The sequence below is a fragment of the Pan paniscus genome, chromosome 6 (genome assembly GCF_029289425.2).
Source record: "Pan paniscus chromosome 6, NHGRI_mPanPan1-v2.0_pri, whole genome shotgun sequence".
Classification (NCBI taxonomy): domain Eukaryota; kingdom Metazoa; phylum Chordata; class Mammalia; order Primates; family Hominidae; genus Pan; species Pan paniscus.
In genome coordinates, this window is record NC_073255.2 from 174,652,726 (window position 1) to 174,675,069 (window position 22,344).

General features: G+C 40.4%; 1 protein-coding gene across 5 annotated transcripts in view; it reads right to left on the reverse strand.

Moving 5' to 3' along the window:
- The window catches only part of DGKI (diacylglycerol kinase iota), a 479,960-nt gene extending 463,202 nt beyond the window's left edge, over window positions 1-16,758 (reverse strand). For 2 of the 5 annotated variants that reach the window (XM_034965050.3, XM_034965049.4), the window contains exon 1: window positions 7,119-16,756. In XM_034965050.3, coding sequence (XP_034820941.1) covers window positions 7,119-7,981 — 863 coding nt within the window. In that variant the 5' untranslated portion in view covers window positions 7,982-16,756. Of the gene's footprint in view, window positions 1-7,118 lie in introns of all 5 variants that reach the window. The other 3 variants (XM_034965048.3, XM_034965051.4, XM_034965052.3) reach the window with 3 other exon arrangements.
- Window positions 16,759-22,344: the final 5,586 nt, after the last annotated feature.

Here is a 22,344-nt window from a genome sequence, read left to right on the forward strand (position 1 = left end):
TGATGATGTTCTGTATTTTGAAGAATAATATACAAATCTGTTCCTTAGCTGGACTTAAGTCTAGATAATACCACTTTAACAAACACACATATAGCATGTACTTTGTGACTCATTTAAATGTCAAATAATTCTACAGGATGAGTACTACTATCACTACCATTTTGTAGATAGGGAAATTAAGACTCAGAGAGGTTAAGTAACTTGTGCAGGCACACAGCAGGCAGAGGTGGAGCTTTGGACCCAGGTAGCAGGGCTCTTCACCAGTACTCTCCTCTACCTCTCAAGTAATTGAAAGTTAAGAAAAATGAAATTTAATTGTGGTTTAAATATTACTGTTTTGAATGTTGTTCCCAACATCTAACAAAAGCCAGGCTATAAATATTACAGCTTAAACCAGAATTGGTTCTTTTATCAGAACATTATTTATGAGTCTGGAAATCTAAAGGCAAATTTCCATTTCAGCAAAACTCAGGTTGGATGCAAGAACGACAGAAGCCCCTGTTAGAAAGCTGTTGCCCTTAAAAAAAAAAAAAATGCTGTTTACTTTATTTCAAAGGCTCACAAAACTCAGGGCTGGAAGGAAAGAACATTAACATTCATATGCAAAGATCTTTCTTCCCACCTCTACCCAATCACAGCCCCCTCCTTCAGCTAATATGCACACACAAGATGATTTAATTTTCTCTAAAGTAACCCAAGCAGTGCTCATCCCTCCTCTCCCTAAACACTATGGGTGTCAGGACACTCGTGAGCCATTCTTCAAGTGCTCTGTATGGTACATGAATAAAAAGTAGCTGGTGCTTTTCTGAAGATTTTATTAAGTGGGTTAAAAACAAAGCAAAAGCTTAGAGTCACTAAGCGGACTAATGCATTCTTCCTAAAATAACTTTTTCACCAAAGTCAATCAGATGAGCTGGAAGGAAAGAGGGAGTGAAGTAGCATAGAACAGAGGTGGCTGGAGTGACCTCCGGCTGGCTGGACAATGGTCAGGACTCCAGGAATGCTGGGTAGCCCTTTTTCTGCATTTTTACATTTTAATCACTGAAGGAAAAGTCAACAGAAATTTCCCTGAGGAGAAAATCAATGCTGCCCCTTGGAAAGGGATGAGACAGACAGAAAGAGAACTGGAGAGCTAATTAGTGCTACTCAGAAGGCAAATTAAGGCCTTTTCTTTGACAAGCTGCAAATAGCTGGTTAAGTAAGAGTTTCTGCCACCCCTCTCCAGCCTCACAGCTGCCTAAATGGCTGATGCAGGTACGCAAACAGGAAGCTGTAAACAGTAACGCAGTCCTGGGCTGCTGGACAAAGTGTAAATAACAAAAAGGCAGAGGTTTCTTTAGTAGAAAAGAAACTCACAATTGAGATGAACCAAGAATGAATAACAGTAGTAATTTATTTTAAAATGCCAGTGAAATGTATTTATTCAATAAATACTTATCCAACACCTACCAAGCAAGAAGAATCGGAGTCATCGATTCAAATGATCAGGTGCAAGTTCTGTCTTCAAAGGAGCTAACAACTTAGTTTGGGGAATGGTAATAAGTACACAAGTTAACTCTATGCAGGGCACTATGCCATGTCCTTTAAATAAAGTAACTCATTTAATCTTCCTAACAAACCTGTAAGTTAGGTATTACTATTATCTCATTTTAGAAACACATTGGCTGGGCCTCCAAGGAGTTACATAGCTTGTCTGAGATTAGCAGAAAGATGCCAAGTTCAAACCCTAGTCTAAGTCCCAGACCGGTAAATGACACTTCAGTCTTAACAAAGCTATTTGAAAGTGCCGTGTGAGAACAGGGGAGGACCAGCCACCCATCACCCCAAGTGGACGCTTTTGAGCTCATACCAATTGAGGAGTTTTCCTGGTGAACAAGCCAGCAATGAGTTCTGGAAGCATTATGGGCAAACAGACTTAGCTTGGTATTTTTATTTCTCCAATTATCTGCATTGTTTGTTGTGCCTTGAAATAGGTTTCAATCAGTTCCAACAATTAGAAATCAGCCCATTTTTATAGGCATTTTGAGCAAATTAAATTTTAATGAAAAAAGTTTTATGGCTTAGATTTCATTTTACTTCTGACCTTTCTTTCAAAGTTATCCACTGTAAGAAAAGCTCACATGCCATCATTTATTTGCAGTAACTACTGTCCCAAAACTAGTTACAGGACCTCAGGAAAAATAATTAGTCTCCACAGGATCAGTGTTACCAACACATACCCATGGAAGAAAGCAAATGTCACAGCCCAACGTGTAGGCAATAGTTCTTCCAGATGCTTCTGGTCTCACACTGTACTCAACTTCAAGGATACCTTGCGGTTGTGTAGGGAACATGTTCTCAGATCCCAGGCCAGACGAACATACAGGGTGTAGACAGCCTGGGCTCTCACTAGGAACCCTCATTTCCTCAGACTAGAAAGTGCGGTGTTGGAAAGAGCTAGCTCTAGTCTAATTGAATTTGGCCCCATGAGGCAATGCTGTTGTTTGTTGCCACAGCAGAATTGAACACCAGCAAAGACCTCTCTTCAACTTCCCTATCCCCGGATTCCACAGGACCCAATAGTGTCAATCTCCCAGGTAAAAATCAAGCCTCTAAAAGGTCACTTAGAGCAGAATAAGTACTCCGGACAGTGGTTGAATTGAAATCTTGCCCAGTGTGTATCCTAACTGAGGAAGTAACAGTCAGTATGTAAGTCATTACTAAGAAAGGAATTAAATTAGAACCAAGATCTTAATCTGATCCTAAAGTCTTTAAAAATCTAACAGATGTGCAAAACACGGATAAAAACAAAATAAAATGGATTTACAAAAGAGGATACATACTGATATTCAGGAGAAAAGTTCCCCCATACACTATTGATTACAATGCAAGGAAGACCAATATCCATTTTATCCTACGCGGCTTCGAACTCCTCAAATATCTTTCTTGTAATAACACAACCTTACTTTGTGGGACAAAACACACGCAAAAAAACTACATTCTAATCATCAACCTATAAAGAATAACAGATCATTTTTTTACATGGTTGCCCAAACTAAAGCGTTTAATACTCCTTGCTCCTATTTCTATCTCATACCAAAAACTTCCTTTAAGGAAGGTTTAGTATTACCAGCATGGTTTATGAGCAGAGAAACTAAATCATAGGCATCAACATCTCATAAGTAATGGTCTGCCCAGACATACTGACAAGCAAAATTGTACTTCATCACTCATTCTGTGCTGCCCAAAGAGGTACCGATGGGCCAGCTCTTCATTGGACCTAGCTTCGCCTACACAACCCTGTGTAAATTTTTTTTTAAGGCATATAAACCTCTAACGAGGATATCTTCATAGCAGGTGCATGTAGGTGGTTTTGTTCTCAGAAGCAAAACTGATATATTTGCAATCATGAATTTATATTCATTTATATTTCTGAGATAGTAGAAGAGTTCCCTTAAATTATATAGACAAAGGGCCACAAGCCAAAAAAAGGTATGCAATAATATATAATAATAATAATATGTAATGACCTGCCGTGTATTACGGATGAGGGGGAAGATAACTCACACTGCACACACGCATGCATACACATATGCACACATGGAGAGAGAGCTCAAACCTAAAATAAATGTTTAGGGAAGCAGCGTGATGCGGTCTAAAGAGACAGTCCTTTGGAGTCATCTGTGTTTTAAATTCTGCCTCCTGCCCAAGCTCTATGCCTCAAGTTCATTTTCAATAAAATGGAAACAGTCATAGTCACATCACAGGACTGTCACAAAGATTAATTAAGACAATATACAATAAGGCTTAGCCCAGTGCCTGTTGCATAGAAGACAATAAACATCAGCTACCTTCTCCTTCCCTTCCCTTATGTGTTTCTGAAGTCTTTTTTTTTTTTTATTGTACTGCCTTATATGGGAATTCTTACAGCAGTTTAAAAAAAAAACAGTTCCTACACAGTAGATAGTCATTTACACATATGTATCTGTTGCAGCACCATAATTTGCAAAGAAAAACGAAGTAGTAATTTTAAAAGAAAAGTACCAGCTCACTCGCACTGCCTTTTCAAACCTTCAGCTTTACAGTCGACAGAGACTATTTGCTCTAGGGGTGCAGATTCTGAAATAAAGGAAAAAATTCTCATGGGAAAAATGGTTCTCAAAAAAAGCCAACAAAGAATAGATAATGAGGGGAAATCTAGGAGTATAGAAAGCAGTTTATTTTACTTAACAAAGTAAAAGTCAAGCAAAATGAATAATCTGCCTCCAGAAATGGTTATTTAAAGGCTTTTTGTAAAGGGCTCTGGTTCCTAAAAAGACAGGAGTCACTGCATATGCCCACCCACTCCTCATTTATTTTTAAACCCTAGCTTATATGTTCCTTAGCAACAGAAGAAGCAGATGAGACCCCCCTACACACACACACACACACACACACACACACACTCTCTCTCTCTCCAAAAGCCCCCTTCTTTTTGCCTGTCAAGTTTCATTCCAAAAATATCCATGTTCTTCAAAAGATATTTTTTGCCTACCTGCAAATCTCCACTCCTCCACCTCAAATGATCCCCCTTACGCAAGCAGCCATGCTCCATACCCTAACTCAGTCCTTTCACTCAGACTCCATTCTGTGAGGTCTTCCTGCCTCCTCTCCATAAGCTCCCACCAGACACTGTCCTCAGGTGCCCCCAGAAGGGAGGTGGTGTGGTCCCCACCAAGGAGCCGACCCTCAGCTCCTGACAAACCTGCTCTTTTTTTACACACCCTTCATCCATCCCACAGTAAAACAGCCAGCCCTGCTGCAGGAGTCCAGCACCAATGGCCGCCATGACGAGTGGGCAGGCCATTCACCACGACTCCAAAACAAATAAGTAACGGTGATCAAAATGGAGACACTTTCCTGTTACCCAGGGACAAACATGCTCCAGATGGAAGCACCTCCTTTTCACCATCTTTCCTCTGACTTTGAGACTGACTGGCCTGGTTTGGATGGGGAGGGTTTATGAGTTCAAAGATCAATTGTTTAGTCTTGGGGGCAAAATAGGGTGGCAATCCCCATATATTAGTCTGCATAAACATCGCCTGAGGAGCGTGTTAAAAATTCTCACCCACAGACAGTTTGATTCTGCAAGTCTAGGGTGGTGGGCACTTTTAACCAGACACCTGAGGTGACACTGATGCAGGAATTGGAGACTGTAAAGCTTTATTTAAAAGGAAATGATGTTCACGAAGTAGAATCCACCTCTATGTAAGGATTGTAAAGCAGACACAATGTTATTATTCTTCTATAGAAACATGCTGCGTCTGTGTCCATGTCTATGCTTGTGTGTGTACACACTTACACGTGCATGTGTGAGCATGCAACTCAGAAAGCCAAAACCCCACACAACATACATTTTAAAAAAGGAGGCTCAGAGAATGACCCCTGACAAGAGGCAAGCTGAAATGATTTCCCTTGCAAACTCTGGCTTTGTCTTCCTACCCAATGAGGACTCTGATGAATACCAATAAGCCAGGAGCAGCCTACACTGTGCTTCATGTAATCACCACCCCCTTCCAACTCACAGCTCCTAAATTAGGCTGAATGTAGTCCCTGTTCCCCCAGGGGCCAGACGGGCCATCATAACTAGGAAGTAGAACTGCCAGTGTCCTAGCATACCTCCCTAGAGCTACCCCCTCCCCACCATCTGTCTATTTTTAGAAACCAAAGTATAAAAAGAAAGATCCATTTGGACCTGATCTGTGTGAGTAACTAAGAGAACAACTCAGGTGGGGAACTCCCTCAGCGCACAGCGAACAAAATGCATGGGAGGAACGCAGAAGCAACAATCTCACCAGGAAGGCGTTTTAGGAGTCATCAGAAGTCAACACTTAGACACAGAGCACATGCCCTAGTGACTGTGGCCTCCAGGCCAGGCGATGTCTATGGGGATCCCAATTATTCACACACCTGCCCCCATAAATAAAACACACCCTCCCAAACCCACACACCCCTGTCATCTGCGTTTGCTTACATAACAGCACATGGTGTGACAGGCTTAATACTTTATATGGTTTTTGGGAAGGGAACACTAACTCAGAAAGAGTAGGGTTACAAGAATGTTTTCACTGACCCCTTTTCCAGAAACCCTCTGAGCTCCAGCAAGTGTACATCTTTGTAAACCTATGCTTGCATATCACCTCGACCTTTAACATCGATAAGCAGTAGGGTTAGTGTCAGCAACTCTCCAAACCTGCCAATGTCTTTATTCTTGCCTGCGGAAGGGAGGGGTGAGAGAGACCTTAATAAATCCTAATTCCTCGTTGTCGGATTCTAATACAATGTGGGGTTATCTTTTATCCTAATTTAAAGGCCATTGATCCCACACTGTCCTTGTCTTACACATACACTCATCCTTAGGTGCAAATATGGTCCCCACTCTCACCTTCACCCCTAGCTTGCCAGCGGGCTCCCCACACCCTCCTCCAGCCAGGAGAGAGGCAAGGAGCACGCAGGCATGGAACCCCCATAACCAGTGGCGCATCTACAGACATAAACCCACTCTTCCTTCATGGGGGATTTCGACGCAGGTCCAACTTCCATAAGGATTTCTCTTCAGTGTAGTGCTATTCTTTTCTGCCTGTCGGAGTGATCTCAGCTGTCAAGTTAGTGCCAAAGGTTCATCCAGCGAAATCTGGAAGGTGGGGGAAGGGTGGTTGAAGATGACACCTGCTTAGGGGCAACTTTGACGACTTCTCTTAAGAAAACTAAGCATCACTGAGTCTGCAACCCTTTCTTTCTCTCTCTCTCTCTCTCTCTCTCTCTCTCTCTCTCTCTCTCTCTCTCTCTCTCACACACACACACACACACACACACAGAGAGAGAAAGAGAGAGAGAGAGAGAGACAAAATTTCTGTTGTTCTGACCTTAGGGACCCAGTGCTTCTCTCCTGCCACAGGGGAAAGCAGGCGTTGCTGCCCTCCAGCCTGGAATGATAGGATGGGGAGAAGACAGACATCCCCCGGAGGAGAGGGGGAAAGGGGGAAGGAGAAGCGTGGAAACAGAGAGGTGCCCAACTCCGCGGAAGCGCCCCTTGCTGGGGGAAGAGTGGGTCTCCCGCCGCGGCGCACCTGTCTCGGCTGCCGGCTCCCCGCGCCTACCTGTACGAGACCTGTTTCCGGAAAGTTAAGTTCCTCAGCTTCTCCTCCAGCGCTTCGTCCTTCTCCTTCTGGCCGGCGGCCGCGGGCTCGTCCAGGGCAGCGGCCCCCGCCGCCGCGGCTGCCCCTGCGCCCCGCGGGTCCGCGCCGCCCTCGGCGCCCAGGCAGCAGCTCCCGGCGCCGCTTCCGCTGCTGCTGCTGCCGCCCGTCGCCCCTTTCTCCTCTCCCGCCGAGGAGCTGGGGTTCATGGCGCCCGCTCCGGCGGCCGCGGAGGGAGCGCAGGCGGCGCCGCTGCAGGGGCCGGGCGGGCTGGCGGCGCTGGCGGCGGCGGCGGCTGCAGGAGCGCGGGCAGGTCCGCGCGCCGCTGGCAGGGGCAGCAAATGGCAGCCCCTTCCCGCAGCATCCATCCGCCGCTGCACCGCACCGGGGCATTGTGGGAAACTCCGCTCACTCCCCCGCCCCGGCCAATCAGAGGCCGCCGCTCCCCGCGTCCCGCGCCCGCCCGCACCCTCCAGCCCCGCCGGCCTCTTGCTAAATCCCGAGCGAAAGCCCAAGCTGAACCTGAACTCTGCCCGGAGGCGACGGGCTGCGGCGGAGGGGGAGAGAGAGGACAGGCTGCGACCCCGGGCTGGGGACGCCAGGGCAGGGACAGCGAGCATCAGGAAGGAGAGCGTCCGGGGAACTCGAGTGGCCGCGCCCTGGGTCCTGCACCGCGAGGCTGGGGGACCAGGACCGGCGGGCGCCCACCTTGGTCCTGAGCCCAGCTGCCGACGCTGGGCCAGCACCCTCTCCACCGCCGCCCTCCAGTGAGCAGAGCTGGGCTCAGGCAGCAGCCCCTGGGCGCGGGAAGGTAGCGGGAGCTGCATTTAGGGGAGGGGGGAGGTAGCAGGAGCTCCGCCAGTGGGAACCTTAGAGTGAATTCGTCGGCGGGTGCCAAGTCGAAGCGCCGACCTCCTGTCTCTGGACTGGGGCCCGGACCCCTGCGTCCCCGAACTGCGTCCCCGCCTTGCTCGTCGCCCGGTGCCTTCCTTAGGCGCAGCAGACCCTCGGTAAACAGCGGTTAATTCGATGGAATCGGATCACAGGGCCCTCGGTGAAGCAGAAAGGCGGAGGAAATCCAGGAGGCAGAAGTGAGGACCCTGGCGCCTGGCGCCGCTGCGTTGTTCGTATAAGAAGAGGCATCCCGGAAGGGGCTTCAAACCACTTAGGACCGACTGCTGAAACGAATCCAAGCTTGTGGTGTCTGCAGAATTTAACTGTCCGCCTCAACCCCAGTTTTTGTTTCTAAGATTATCGAAAACTGTGCGGTTTGAGTGATGTGCTACAAAGTGTTTAAAACAGATTGTTTCCCAAATTAGGGGTTTCCACACAAGAAATCGCTGCTGTCGGCAAACACAGGAACTATCTATGGTTAAGACAAGGTGGTGTTCGTAACCAAACTATAAACCTACATATACGAGGTGGTAAGAGAACCAGACCAATGAACAGTTTCAGGCTGGCGTGGTGTGCCCGTGAACAAAGAATTGTAATACTGGCAAAAATCTAAATTGCTTTCTTTCCCTTTATTTTCTCATCACTAAAATTAGGAAAATGAACAGATATGTCAAATCTCTTCTAACACCCATGTTCTGTAACTCTCCTCGTATGTACCTTATAATAAGACAAAGGTAAAGACATTTCCATGTGCAGCGAGGAAAAGTAATAATAAAAATTAAAACAGCTAGCAAGTATGAAGCCCTCTTTTTATACGGTATGTGCTGTATAAGCACTTCCCTCATCCATCTCTATGTTTTCACAGCACCTCTCAAGGGCTTGGACACGTGCAAATGCAAACTGGCAAAGCCAGGAGTCAAGCCAGGCTGCTCAGTGGCCTTTGTGCTTCACCCCAGTTTAATGCACCCGTCTTCAGAAGGGACATCGTGTATTAGGTGCTTCAACACAAGATCCACGAATATCTCGTACATCCCTAAAATCAAGCAAATGTCATCTGAACCCAATTACTGGGACAGCCCCCTCATTACTCCCACTTACTTTTAGCCGTATCTTCCCCAATCCAATCTCAAGTGTGAGCCCCAAAATACTTCTGATTTTTCACGCCTCCACTTAAAAATCTTTTGATTATGTCATATTACCGTTAGGGTAAAGTTCAAACAACTCAACTGATTTTGAGGGCTACATTGGTGGGTGGTGGAGTACTGCCCGCTTTCTCTTCATACTGTCATGACAGTGAGGTTCTGAACTGTTCTTTGTGCAAACCCCACACGCTCTCTGCTCTCTCCATTCCCATTTTTGCACGTGTGAGTCTGCTGTCTCCTCTTCTTTGCTTCTCCTTTTCCTAAGATTTGCCGAGCCAACTACTCTACACCTCCATCGGATTTTAGTTTACATGTGTCTCCCCATGTTTCTCCCCACTAGAAGCCTCCGTTGATGATCCCTTTCTAGACTGTGATGGACGTACCTCCCATAGCCCCCACTGCACCATTGTACTAAACTTGGACCACTGCAACTGTCATGTGTCTATTTATCCCACATGTATATAAACGCTATATGTTGTTTATCACTATATCTTCAGTAATAATAAACAGGTAACATAATTGCATACGTGTGTATATCATAGACCATCATGAAGTGTTTATTGACTGAGAAAAGAAATATACATCGTTGTGAACATAATGAAAGACGTCATTTTTCAGAACAAACAGTTTGATAATAGATGGTATTGATGAGGGGGGTATGAAAACAAATGCTTCCTCAAATTTTTGATATACTTTAACTAGTAAAATCTCTCTGATGGTAAATTTTACAATATCTATCCATGTTTGAAATGCATGACCTAATTAACTAAGCAATTTCACTTCTAAAAATTTGTCCTCTGATATACTTGTAGGTATACACAAAGGATTTAAGGTTGAAAACAACCTAAATTGTTATTCATCCAAACAGTGGAATTCTCTGGAACTGTCAAGATACATAAGGCAAGTTAATATTCATTAATATAAAACAATCTCAAATATATAATGTTAACAAAAAAAGAAAAACAATGCTCAGAGTACTTAGTAGTATGCTATCATTTATGGAGAAAAGAAGATCTATAGAGATATAATATTTCTGGAAGGATACATAAGAAAATGGTCACAGTGAAGCGGAGTTGAATGGCTCTAGCTAGAGTCTTGAGGTTTTGCCTGATTCAATAAGTACATGCCAACAGAATGCCTCCCAGCCTATCAGAAAAGCCAGCTGGACCTCTCAAGTGTGTATTTATATCTTTAAATAGTGTATTAATGGGTTGCTAATCAGAGGAATATTGGGTTTTTTAAAAAACAGCCATTGAACATTAACTCTAACTTAAGACAGAGCGACATTTGGGAAGCACAAATAATTCCAGCAAAAGACAAATGAATTCTGTTGTGGGGTGATCTCCTGAGAAGTTACTTAAAATATTAGTCATTCTCTTAGACAATTTATTTTCCTTTCTATTTTTCAACGATCACCAAGTAACCTTGTAATTATTCATCCTGCTTCTTAGTTTCCTTGACACTAAAAAGTGGAATCCTTGAAAATGGGTCAAAAGCATTCTAATCACAAAAATAAATTGACATTCTCCTTTGAAACTGCATTGCATGTGATTTTGAGTAACATAAGTACATAACCAAGAAAATGAGCATCTCTGGGTATATTGAAACATCCAGTGTCTGGACCTGGAAGTATAATCTCAGACCTCAGATGGACAATATTTCCATGACTGGGCCCAAAGCCATGCCCCATTTGGTGAGCTTCTTAACTCACCTTTCTATTATTAATTACTGTTCAATCTAAAACAGGTGTCATCCTAGTCTGAAATACCAACCTTGAGTCTCCTAAATGCTGAGCTTGATAAAAGGGCTTCAATGTGAAGTTTGAAAGAAAGAAGAAAAAAAATTTAAGTCTAGATAAGACTGCAAGACCAGATAATAATGAGAACATTATGTTTAACATTTTTAAATGTATGTAGTTTTCAGGAATTTCAGGAATTTTCCAGAAATAACACAGAATCATGTTTTTTTTAAAAGCAAGTGACACATTTAAACATGCATATGCACACATTGGAGACCTCAGTTATGTATAAAACCAGGGAAAGATAATAGAGCTTTTGAAAATGTTGTCACTGAGGAAAAAAAGAAAAGAAGTTTCCAGGATTAAGTTTCCAGGATGTATCATGTTGTACAGAAATGATAACTGAGCTCTCTTGTCAAAGCCTACAAGGCCCTACTTGGTCTCTCCTGTGCCTCCTCTATCCCTGCAGTCCCTCACCTTCTGACTCAGCTCTCCTAACATCCCATTTCTCATACATGCTGTATTAGTCCATTTTCACACTGCTATAAAGAACTCCCCGAGACTGGGTAATTTACAAAGGAAAGAGGCTTAACTGACTCACAGTTCCGCATGGCTGGGGAACCCTTAGGAAACTTACAATCATGGCGGAAGATGAAGGGAAAGAAAAGACCTTCTTTACATGGCCGTAGGAGAGACAGAGCAGAGAGTGAAGGGGGAAGAGCCCCTCATAAAACCATCAGATCTCGTGAGAACTTACTCACTATCTTGAAAACAGCATGGGGAACCACCTCCATGATCCAATCACCTCCCACCAGGTCCCTCCCTCGACATATGGGGATTCCAGTTCGAGATGAGATTTGGGTGGGGACACAGAGCCAAACCATATCACATGCTGAGCTTATTCCTGCCTGCCCGTAAAGCTCTACCTCAGAGGTTCCCAGACTTTCTCAGTTCACACCACCCTTACTGAATGTCTCAGTAATTATTTTTCCTGGCACTTCTAGGCTGAGATTTATGAAGATGAACCTAACACTTATGTTTATTAAGTATTCAGATGCTAACAGTTCAATAAACATTTACTTCTTGACAACATTAGTAGCTATTTGAAAAAAAACATAAATTGAAAGAAAAAATGTTTGTACTTCATTTGTAAGCAGCCACAATCACTTACCAATGGGATAGTAATGGGCATGACACAACCTGTCAAATCTTAGGATCATATTAGACACCACCACCTTCATTTCCTGTTCCACACTAATTTTCATGTGGTATTGCTCCTTAATACCACATGAAATTGCAACCATCAAAACCCAGGTTTGCAAACATAATGATGTCACTGAAAGAATGTAGTGTAATCTAGTGTTGAAACTATCAACTACATTGAGTCAGTAGTATGCATGGTGTCTAACAAATGTCAAGTATCTCTGAGTTTCTTTCAAAATTTTAATATATCCTGCGGTGCCCCTGTGAATATACGGCAGAAACCTGAGCACCTCCATGAACCTGAGCACAGTTCCTGAACTATGGTTCATATTTTTGTATTGTGTTTGTTTTTGTCCGAGTTTCCTAGAAAACAGATCCTGAGGCAAAACTTACAAGCCAAGACTTTATGTGAAGTTGTAATTCCAGGACTCAAGAATGAAGGAAAAAGAGAATCAAGGCTGAAAAGGAGGGGAAAGTAAATTCAAGGTGGCGAGTTATGAATGACTACAGCATCACAAAACAACATACCTGCTTTCTTGGTCACCAGCACTTCTTCCAGACAGGACCTACATCATTATATCCAGAAACATTCTGTCCACAAGAGAGAGTGGAGATTCTCTGCCAATGTCTTCCTGTCTCCTGTTGAAACTGGTTGAAGTTTGTCCCTTAGAGAACTAATTAATTCACCCTCACCTCCAGGTTCTGTTACTGGCTCTTTATGGCAACTGCTAGGGAACCCAGATCCCCCAGTGATTGGAGGAACCTCTGAGGATACAGACTGATTGCACGTGAGCACCAAACTTGTGAGTCCCCTTCTAATGCAATCTCAGTGGAATCCAGTCACTGGGAGAGGCTGAGGTCACTGGCACAGTTGGGATATGAGGCACTGGCAATGGCAATGGTGGCTTGGGCTGGCCACTGAGCAAGCAAAGACACAAAGGTATGAGAGAATAGATGGAAGCCAGCCATTCTAGGGACATAAATTGTGTCTTATATGCTCCGATTCTTCTTATCATTCAGGTCTTACTTCTCATGTTATCTCATCAGAGAAGCCTCTCGCTCCCTAAACTGCCCTTCTCAACCATTAGCTAACATAGAACTGTGTCTGTGTTAAACTGTTCCCGTGTTCAACCTAGAGTTGAAGATTGTCAGACTTATATCATGGCCATAAAAAATATGAAGCTACAGTGGGAGCTTGCTGAATTAGTATGGAGAAAAATATTTTAGGTTCTATTGATAGGAATTGATTTCAACAGGCAGTGTCTAAGCTAGATTTAACTAAAAATAGAACTATTGTATTGCTAGGAGGGAAGAGGTCTTTAGATTACCCAGTCCAGACCCCTCTCATGCATGGTGCTCCCACAGCATCTCTTCATGTGATTTTTTTTTTTAGACTTAAACAATTGAAGTTACGGAGGAGTCACTACTTTCTAAGACAACCTAGTCATTTTCAACAGGCTCTGTCATAAAGTGCTTTCCATTTTTTTTATCATTATTCCTCATTCCAACTGCTGGTGTACCAAAAAAACCTATGTATAATTTACAATGACTCTGTACTTGAGCAGCTAGTTTGCGGGGGGCGAATTGAGGAATTAGCTTGCATTCCCACTCAATTTCCTCTTGCTGTGTTCTGACTCTCACTCTCTCAGGCAAAAGTCTTCGGGATCCAGAGTCTGTCATTCATTGCATTCACTATTTTTCTTGGTTACTTATCAAGAGCAGGCCTGATCTGTAGCAAACTCAATGAAGTCACCAATAAATTTCCTCCCAAAAAGGATAAGGTTGGCCTCAGAATGTGCAATGCACTCCTAGAAACCTTAATTCATTCTGACGGTCATTTGTTTTACAGGCAGTTGGTAAATGTCTACTTGTGATTGTAATATACTGTTCAAGGTACCGGTAATTCAGTGAGGAAAAACTAAAGACCCTGCTCTTTTGGTGCTTAACATTCCAATGTTCCACTAATTAATAACTTTTGTGTATAGTTATTAAAATCCATATTAAAACATTCAGCTGGACTCTCATTGAATCTGCATTCCTGTATTTGTGTGCAAAGTTTGGTTGGCAAACTATGCCTAATATTCTTTTTATTGCATTTCCCTAAGGTATCAAACAAGAAATGCTATCAAGGAAAATGATGCTAATCTAATATGACTTTTTAATTAATCCATTTAGATTTGCAGGGAACATATATTTACTGTTTCAGCATATTACAAAGACTTTTTGAGCCTCTTCATGTATGAACATTCTGCTAATGCTAAGGATTCAAAGATGGATACAATTAGATAACTTCCCTGGAAGAGACTACCATTTAATTGTAATAAATGAAAACCATTTCCTTCCGTCTTCACTTCTTTTTACGTAGAGTAATGAAAGTCAAGTGGCAAACGCCTTGACCTTTTAACTTAAAAGCCATTCACATTCCCTTTCTCCATCTTCCTAGAATATAGAGATGTACAAGATGAAATGCTTTCTTTTCCACTGCCCTTAAGTGAAGTGTGACTATGTGACCTGGTTCTGAACAAGGAGATCAAAGCCAAAATAATCAAATGGAGCTTCTTCTGGAGATGTGTTTTATTAGTACAGAAAGATAATATGCCCTCTCAGTCCTTTGCCCTTTTCCTTCTTCATGCTTAGAGAGGAGCTCAATGCCCACAAGTATAATAACCGTCTTGCAACCATGAAAATGAAAACCATTCACTAAGCATGGAAGAGTCAGAAAATGTAATAGGCCTTAGTCCTTGATGACTTCTTTGAGCAGTTGCCAGCCGACTACAGTCCACCTACTGCTAGACTTTTTATTATGTAAGGAAATTAAACTCTGATCTGTATAAGCCACTGTTAAGTGGATTTATTTTTTTCTTTACTTGCAGCCAAATGCATTCTTATAACATGGCACAAATAAATTCAGAAAAATACTTGATATATTGATTGAAATATTCATAATAATCCATATAAAATAAGATATTTGGACTATATTGTCCCTAAAATTATACTTTTATGGATAATTTCCAAACTTAACTATAAAATTAGCAATATTACTCTTTAATCAAATAATCTCACTTCTAGAAATGCATCTTAAGAAAAAAATCCCAAATAAAGAAGATTCCAAGTAAAGAAAGATATTTGTTATAGAATTGTTTATAATGTTAAATTAAAGAAAGTGACTTAGCTGGTCAACAATAGGAAAATAATTAAGTAAATTTTTCAATGTCCAGTGGAGGAACCTTATGCAGACCTCCAAAATAATAGTTGTGGGTCTAAGTAGAAATAATACAAATTGCTGATGATGTGCTAAATGAAAACACTAGGATATAAAATTAAGTGATACCATCCTTGAAACTATATAGAATATGAATAAACAAAGAAAAGGAACACAAAACAGGAAATTAGTTGACTTTAAAGATAACTCTTAATTTTTAAATTATTTATAGTGTTGTAAGACATTTTAAATGATAAATATTATTTTATTAAATACTGTATTATTTTAAAATATATCTTCTCTTGTGCCTCTACCAAGGACAGAGGTATTATAAACCTATGGTTTAGAACACTGGAAAAATATAAACAGAGCTATAGATTTAAACAAACGACATAAAACATTTTAATTCGGTATATAGAGGTAAAATTGGGAATGCTCATAAAGATTAGAATGGTTCCACTCAAGAATGAACATGAAATGTAAAGTCAAATAAGGTAAAGAAATTTGGTTATGGTTTTGTTTTCCTTGAGTGTCATGCACAATGAAGTTATTTTAATAATTAAGGTTGTCTTTTGCACAAATAAAAATGGCAATAATAAGATGTCAGAGCTGTAAGGGATGTTGGAGATTATCTGTCATCATCTTTCACTCACAAATTAAGAAACAGATCTTGAGAAGATAAATGACTCACCCAAGGTCACGTAAGTAGTCAGTGGAGAAGGAGCAATGAAGTTCAGGTCTTTTTCAATGTTATTCATCCCCCAGAATAAACACTCATTAAATAAGCATTCATTAAGTAGCTAGCTATTCTGTGCTAGCTGTATTTGGACACTGTGAATATACGGGACACTGTGTTTCACACTCTACACAAAGATAAGTTGTGGACATATCCTACCCTTAAAGGATCAGAGTTTTGTGGGGTGAACATTAGGGTAATAATTATAAGACATATTGATATAAGTACTTGCATTCTACTAAGTTCCATGTGCCTTGGGGCATGACCTTGAAGGACATAACATAACATTTGGTGTCTGAGAAGTCTCAGGAAAGAAATGACTTTTGCCTTATCTCTGAAGGTTTGAGTGAAATTTTACCACCCAGAAACAGCACATTGCAAAAGCACAGAAAAATGAAAAACTCGGGTGTTCTACAGAATGTGGAATCCATTGATATGGCACAAATTTGGAATGGGGGTAGGTGGCAAGGAAGAAAGGGAGGCAGATGAGGCTAGAGTGGGGCAAGTTACAGACACTTGGAGAGATTCTTCTATTCTGAGGATTTTGAACTTTGTGGAATAGGAAGATAAAATACATGGATTATTCCTAGGCAGGAAAAATGGTATAATCATATAATGTAAGTTTCAGAAATGTATCAAGGTGTGGAGGACAAAGCTGGACAGGAAGAAGCAGGAAGACAAGTTATGAGGCTATTGAGGTAGTCTGTGCAAGATATACTAAGGACCTGATATAAGGAAGTGACAGTGGGCTAGGAAAGGGAATAAATATTTGAAAGATATTTCTGAGGTATAATTTTTAAAATTTTAACAAATTGGTTGTAAATAGGGAAATGGTGGAATAAGACTTAAATCCAACCATCCTGAAGTAGTTTCATCAATAAGTAGCTCTAGAAATTTTAGGCAAATTTAAATAACACAAAAACCCTAATAGAATTTAATTTGTTCCTATCTGTACGTCATAAAGTGATGCTCAAAACTTCCATAATTAGCACATCAAATCTCTTGGTAATCAAATGCAAGTTTTGCAAGGGAGATCTTGAATTAAGAATATATATCACACTTACCAAGACTGAATCAGGAAGACATAGAAATATGAATCAGATCTATAACTAGTAATGAGATTGAATTATTAATCAACTATCAAACAAAGGAAAGTCCAGGACCAAATGGGTGTCACTGGTGGATTCTGCTAAACGCTTAAAGAAGAATTAACACTAATTATCCTCAGACTCTTCCAGAAAATTAAAGAGTTCCAAACTCATTCTATAAGGCCAGCATTAATCTTATACCAAACCCAGACAAAAACACTTCAGGAAAACTATAGACTAATATCCCTGATGAATATTGACACAAAATCCTCAACAAAATGCTACCAAACAGAATTCAACAGCATATTTAAAAGATTCTACACAATGACTATGTGAGATTTATTTCTGGAATGTGAGGATGATTCAACAGATGAAAATCAATCAATGTAATATATCACATTAACAAATCAATCAATGTAGTATATCACATTTACAAAATGAAGGGTAAAAAAAACTTAGTCATCTCAATTGATATAAAAAAGAACCTGACAAAATTCAACAACCTTGAATAATACAATAAAATAACTCAATAAACTAAGGATAGAGGGAAACTACCCTAACATAATAAAAGCCACATATGAAAAATTCACAGCTCACATCATATTCAATGGTGAAAGACTGAAAGCTCTGTCTCCAATATCAGAAAGAAGAAAATTATGCCCACTTTTGCCATTTCTATTCAACACAGTCCTGGAAGCTTAAGCCAGCACTATTAGGCAAGAAAAATCAGTAAAAGGCTACACACTGAAAGAAAGAGGTAAAATTATCTCCGTCTGCAGACATAATCTTAAGTGTAGAACGCTTTAAAGATTTCACCAATTATTATTTTTTAAACTACTAGAACTATCAAATTCAGCAAAGTTGCAGGATACAAACTCAACACAAAAAAAGCAGGTGTGTTTCTATACACTAACAATGAGCAATCCAAAAAAACAAGAAGCAGCAGCCCAATTCCATTTACAGTAGCACCAAAAATAATAAAATACTTCGGAGTAACTTAACCAAGGTGGTCAAAAAATTGTATATTGAAAACTACAAAACAATGTTTAAGCAAATGAAGACACAAATAAATGGAAATATATTTTTGTTTATTAGTTAAAAGACTTAATATTGTTAACATATCAGTACTACCCAAAGCAATCTATAGATTTATGCAATTCCTGTCAAAATATCAGTGGCATTTTTTGCAGAAATAGAAAAATCCATTTTCAGATTCATATGAAATCACAGGGGACCCCAAATAGCCAAAACAATCTTCTAAAAAAAGAACAAAGATGGAGGTTTTACATTTCCTGATTTCAAAACTTATTAAAATGCTATATTAATCAAAACTATGTGGTACTGGCATAAAGACATGCATATAGACCAATGGAATAGAATAAGAGAGCTCAGAAATTAGCTCTCATACATAGGGTCAAATGATTTTTGGCAAGAGTGTCAAGACTGTTCAATGGGGAAACAGTGTCTCCTCAACAAATGATGCTGGGAAAATTGGACATCCATAGGCAAAAGAATGAATTTGGACTTCTATCTTACACCATATACAAAAATTAAGTCAAAATGGATCAAAGATCTAAACTGAAGACCTAAAACTATAAAATGCTTACCAGAAAATATTGAGGAAAAGCTTTATGATATTGAATTTGGCAAAGATTTCCTGGACATGACACCAAAAACACAGGCAAGAAAAGTAAAAGTAGACAAATTGAAATATATCAAAATTTAAAACTTCTGTGCATCAGAGGACACAAGCAACAGAGTAAAAAGGCAAACTATGGAATTAAAGAGAATATTTGTAAATACATCTGATATGGAATTAATACCCAGAATATATTAAGAACTCCTACAACTGAACAACAACAACAAAAAACCTGATTTAAAAATGGAAAAAAATCTGAACAGACATTTCTCAAAAGTGATATATAAACGGATATAAATGGCCAACAAGCATATGAAAAGATATTCAACATTGTTAATCATTAGGGAAATGCAAATCAAAACCAACAATGAGATATCACTCACACCCATTAGAATGAAGAAGAAAGAAAAAAAAGATGGAAGGAAGGAAGAAAAAAAAAGAAAGAAAGAAGGAAAGAAAGAAAGGGAAAGAAGAGTTGATAAAGATAAGGAGAAATTGGAACTTTAGTGCACGATTGGGAATGTAAAATGGTGCGGACACAAGGAAAAGAGTGTAGCAGTTTCTATATGATCCAACAATTCCACTGTTGCATATATATATGCAAAATAATTGAAGGCAAGATTTCAAAGAGATAGTTACATACTCATATTCATAGCAGCACTATTCACAATAGCCAAGAGGTAAAACCAACCCAAGTGTCCATTAATGGATGAACAGATAAGCAAAATGAGATCTATTCATACAATGCAATATTAATTAGCCTTCAAAAGGAAGAAAACTCTGACACATTCTACAACTTGGATGAATTTTGAAAACATTATGCTAAGTGAAATAAGCCAGTCACAAAGAGACAAATACTGTATGATTCCACTTATAAGAGATATCTAGAGTCATCAGATTCTTAGAAATGGAAAGTAGAATGGTGATTGCCAGGCACCAGGGGAAGGTGAAACAAACAGTTGTTATTTAATGGGTACAGAGTTTCTGTTTTGCAAATGAAAAAGTTCTGGAGATTGGTTGTACAGCAGTGTGCATATACTTAATACTCCCGAATTATACAATTAGAAATTGTTACAATGGTAAATTTTATATATATTCTTAACCACAATAGAATTTTTGAAAAAAGAATACCAGTGGTGGAAAACCTCTGAAAGAAGGGTAAAAAACTATGTTACGGGCAACAATGAAAATAAATTTACACTGAGGCCACAAATTATTGAAATTCATCTCTGACTTTAAGTCTCAGACCACGAGCAAGGAAAATAAATTCTCTTAAGAAGATAGGCCCAAATGACTAAGAGTCAGGTAGAAGCAATTTGCAAAGCAAGGAAAGAAATAATTTCTTGATGGAGTCATCTACACTGCGATGCCAATCCCTGCACCAGTTTTCGTTGGAGCTTGCCCTCCCCTCTTCATTAATCAAAGGTAATGCAGAATTACAGGATGGAATTACTTGCCAAAGAGTTTTCCATTTTCTGTCCCTGAGATGATGCTGATTGGAGCGAGAAAAGTTTTCTGAGGACAAATGCTCACGCTCTTAGCACCAGAGTTTGCTTGTAGCAAAAACAGAATGCTTAGAGGTACGCTTTTGTTATTATTATTCTCAGTGGCTCTGGTGAGCCCAGTGCAATCAGCGATACTCATCCAGGCCAATTCACCATTAGGGAGCCGCACATGAAAACATTTACATTTCCCATTTTGTTTCAAGCGAGTCAGGTCTTTAACTGGATTGTGGTAATTGAACCTTCCTGTTACAACACTGCTTTTGCTGCCCAACGGACTCAAAAGCTGCTCTCGTTACATTTATTTGAACTTTTATTTCATTCATACTCTATACCTCTGGTTCTCAATCTTCAGTCCTATAGCGAACTCTATAAAAGGAAAAAGAAATTCTTATAGACTCTCACAGATTCATTTAAATTTTTTTTGTTTTATTTTATTATTATTATTTATTTTTTTTTTGACACGGAGTCTGGCTGTATCACCCAGGCTGGAGTGCAGTGGCGCGATCTTGGCTCACTGCAAGCTCCGCCTCCCGGGTTCACGCCATTCTCCTGCCTCAGCCTCCCGAGTAGCTGGGACTACAGGCGCCCACCACCACGCCAGGCTAATTTTTTGTATTTTTAGTAGAGACGGGGTTTCACCGTGTTAGCCAGGATGGTCTCGATCTGCTGACCTCATGATCCGCCCGCCTCGGCCTCCCAAAGTGCTGGGATTACAGGCGTGAGCCACCGCCCCCAGCCCATTTAAATTCTTTTAATGATAATTTTAATTAAGTATGTTTTACAAAAATAAGCCTAAAAGTCACAATACTAATTATACAATAATGAAAACCAAATAATATTAAAATACAATGTGAGTATATAACCCAAACACTCAAAATCCTAATATTAATGTTGTATGATAGTGTTGTTTTTCCTTGAATTGTATCACCACCTTCACCTGTTTGCTCCAGAGCAGGTTCTTTTTAGATAGGTGCTGTGAGAATACTCAGTTGTCTGGTCATATTTCTATGCTGCAATTACAGTGGAGCCTCTGCTCACACAGCCTGTCATGATGCCATTTGGCCTCTCTTAGCACAAAGGCAGCATTTACATAATAATTCCATTCCTGTCCTTTACTCATTAGCCCACAGTCACAAAACAGTGCTATTTGGTGATCAGCGCAAATGGGGCCGCTGAAATCAGAGAGCAATTTTTATCGAAAGAAGAGTCTAAGTGATACAGAATACATCTCCACTGTATTAATTTTTAAATGACCATATAAATTAAAACAAAAATTTTAATTTTGAAGAGAAATAGCAGAGGTTCTTGGGATTGGTTGAGGAACACTATTACCATGCTGCCCTTACTATCTATTTAATACTTAAATACAGCATTTCATTATTTTCTATTTGTCTCTGCCAGTTAGAGTGTCAGCTCCTTGAGAGCAAGAAGCCTTATGGTTCTATTGCTTCCCCAACAGTATCCAATAATGCTCTGCCCAGGATAGTAAATTATGAGTAATCAATTGATTGCTTGCTTCAGAGGTTGCTGAATTCAATGATTGATTAAGGCTTCCTGAGTGTTAATACTTCAGAGTCTGTACCAGTCAGTTCACTGGTTTAGAGAAGACATTATTATTGTAGATTACAGAAAATGGGTTCAGACCAAATATGAGCCATTTTGAGACATGAAGGGAGGTTCTGTCGGCTCACCACAGTAGTGCTCCATTTGCCTGCCACCTGCATTCAGATCATAACCCCTGAGCACTCACACCTCCTGCTGGAGCCCTGAGCTAGAGAATGGAGATGGCCAGGTGTGGTGGTGCACACCTATAATCCCAGCTTCTGGGGAGGCTGAGGCATGAGAATCACTTGAACCTGGGAGGCAGAGGTTGCAGTGAGCTGAGATTGCGCCCTTGCACTCCAGCCTGGGTGACAGAGTGAGACTCCATCTTAAAATAAATAAATTAAATTAAATTAAATTAAATTAAATTAAATTAAATTTTAAAAATTAAAATAAAACAAAGCAAGTACAGGAAAACCTAAACCAAACGTGCCGTAGTCA